At 32.0% G+C, this 1,786-nt stretch overlaps 1 protein-coding gene across 1 annotated transcript in view; it reads left to right on the forward strand.

The window, feature by feature from the left end:
- LOC119631694 (connectin) overlaps window positions 1-615 on the forward strand; it is a 51,060-nt gene extending 50,445 nt beyond the window's left edge. Inside the window, exon 4 of the mRNA XM_038024126.1 lies at window positions 21-615. Coding sequence (XP_037880054.1) covers window positions 21-506 — 486 coding nt within the window. The 3' untranslated portion in view covers window positions 507-615. The remainder of the gene's footprint in view (window positions 1-20) is intronic.
- The last annotated feature ends 1,171 nt before the right edge of the window (window positions 616-1,786 follow it).

Raw genomic sequence — 1,786 nt, forward strand, 5'->3', positions numbered from 1 at the left:
GCAGCAGCGGTAGCAGCGGTAGCAGCAGCAGTAGCAGTAGCAGTGGCAGCAGTGGCAGCAGCATTGCGAGTGGTAACAATAAAGCTACTATCGAAAGTCATTATATATTTGGAGGAACAGATAATGGCAATGGTCCCCACGATTACTACGACGATGCGCTTCGAATGGGAGATGAATTGCAGCTGATCAGCAAACAAAATTCTTTATTCCAGCAGCATGACAATGATGTCTTAAATGCTAATCATGAAAATCAAGTAGACAACATTGATATGTTGCCTAAGCAACCGTTGGGCTTCAAGGTGCGTTTATTCATTTTGAAGCCTGCATTATTACCCTGCCATGATGAGCTAAGTGATCCCACAGAGTTGCCGTTGTCGCGCGACCTTATGGACGCACGTAGTAGTAATGTGCAAATTTTGCCAGTCGGTGCGGCAGCAACAATCTCTGTAAATTTTCATCTTTTACTGCTGTTACTTGCTATAGTTTGCGGTACACAGGTAGGTTAAGTTTACAGATATCATAACAAACTAGCACGTGGCCATATTTAAGTATTTATTTTAAATTTAAGCCAAACGGTTAGATTTTAATTTAATACGCAACAATGCAACATTTCATTTACAAAAACCTTCTTTTACATACAATCAATCAATCAATAGCTTAATTGAAAGAAACCAAAAAATAAAAAATAAAAATAAATGAATAAATAAATAAATAAATAAATAAAACAAAAAGACAGTAAGAATTTTCTTAAGAGATATGTAACATAAGCATTTGATTAGATAGCGTAACGTTTGCTTTCCTTGCACGACGTCAGTTTCATTTTCTGATGATGATGATGATGATGATGATGATGATGATGATGATGATTTGATTTTCATTTCGCCTTAAGATTGATTAGTTTCCTTAAATGAAATCCACCACACAATTGTCCCTTTAAAATCTTAAATATTAATTAATTATTTTAATTAAGATAATGAAGATAAAGATGACGAAAATATGTAAATATGCGCTGATATTAAATAATTGTACTACACTGAAGAAAATGCAGTTTAAGTGAATAATATAAAAAAAAAAAAGAACACAACAAAATAAATAAAATAATAATAATAATAATAATAATAAAACAACAACAAAAGGGAAGAAAGCAAAAATGAATAGACAGCTCGAAAATATAAAAGAAAGAAAGCAAATAAAACTTAGAATAGTTTGAACTTTGCAACAAAACCAATTTTTAATTAACTTAAATATAATTTCTACTATTTTCACTTTAATTCGCTGTTTAAGAAAATGCTTAACTACTGCGACTGCTTAATATTTCAACACTAATACGTATATAAACGTTTGGTTTTCTTCCAACATTCTCTCAGTCCTGTACGCTGTACGCTGTACGCTGTACGCTGTACGTAGACTTAGCTCTCAAATAGTGAAAAGTTCATAATGTGCATTATATGAATGTAAACTGCACTCAAAAGCAGATAAGAGCTTATGAAAAATTTTCTTTAGATAGCAAAAACTATTTCTGTTCGCAAACTCAACGTCTGGCGTAATTTTCTTTGGCAAGCGCCTAAAAATTTATACTTATAAATATATATAATATACATATGCACGTTGTTTTAATTGTCATGCATTTTTTATGCCTTCTCTTCCGAACCTTTACAACTAACTAACCTAAAAAACTAACTAAAGAAGACTAAAAGATTTCCAAAATTTTCTATATACCAGGACTTGAAAATTTAAAAATTTTCCCTTCAAGAGCGCAGAAGATTTTTTCAGTTTTCTCGCACCT

This window comes from Glossina fuscipes, unplaced genomic scaffold, assembly GCF_014805625.2.
Source record: "Glossina fuscipes isolate IAEA_lab_2018 unplaced genomic scaffold, Yale_Gfus_2 1, whole genome shotgun sequence".
Classification (NCBI taxonomy): Eukaryota; Metazoa; Arthropoda; class Insecta; order Diptera; family Glossinidae; genus Glossina; species Glossina fuscipes.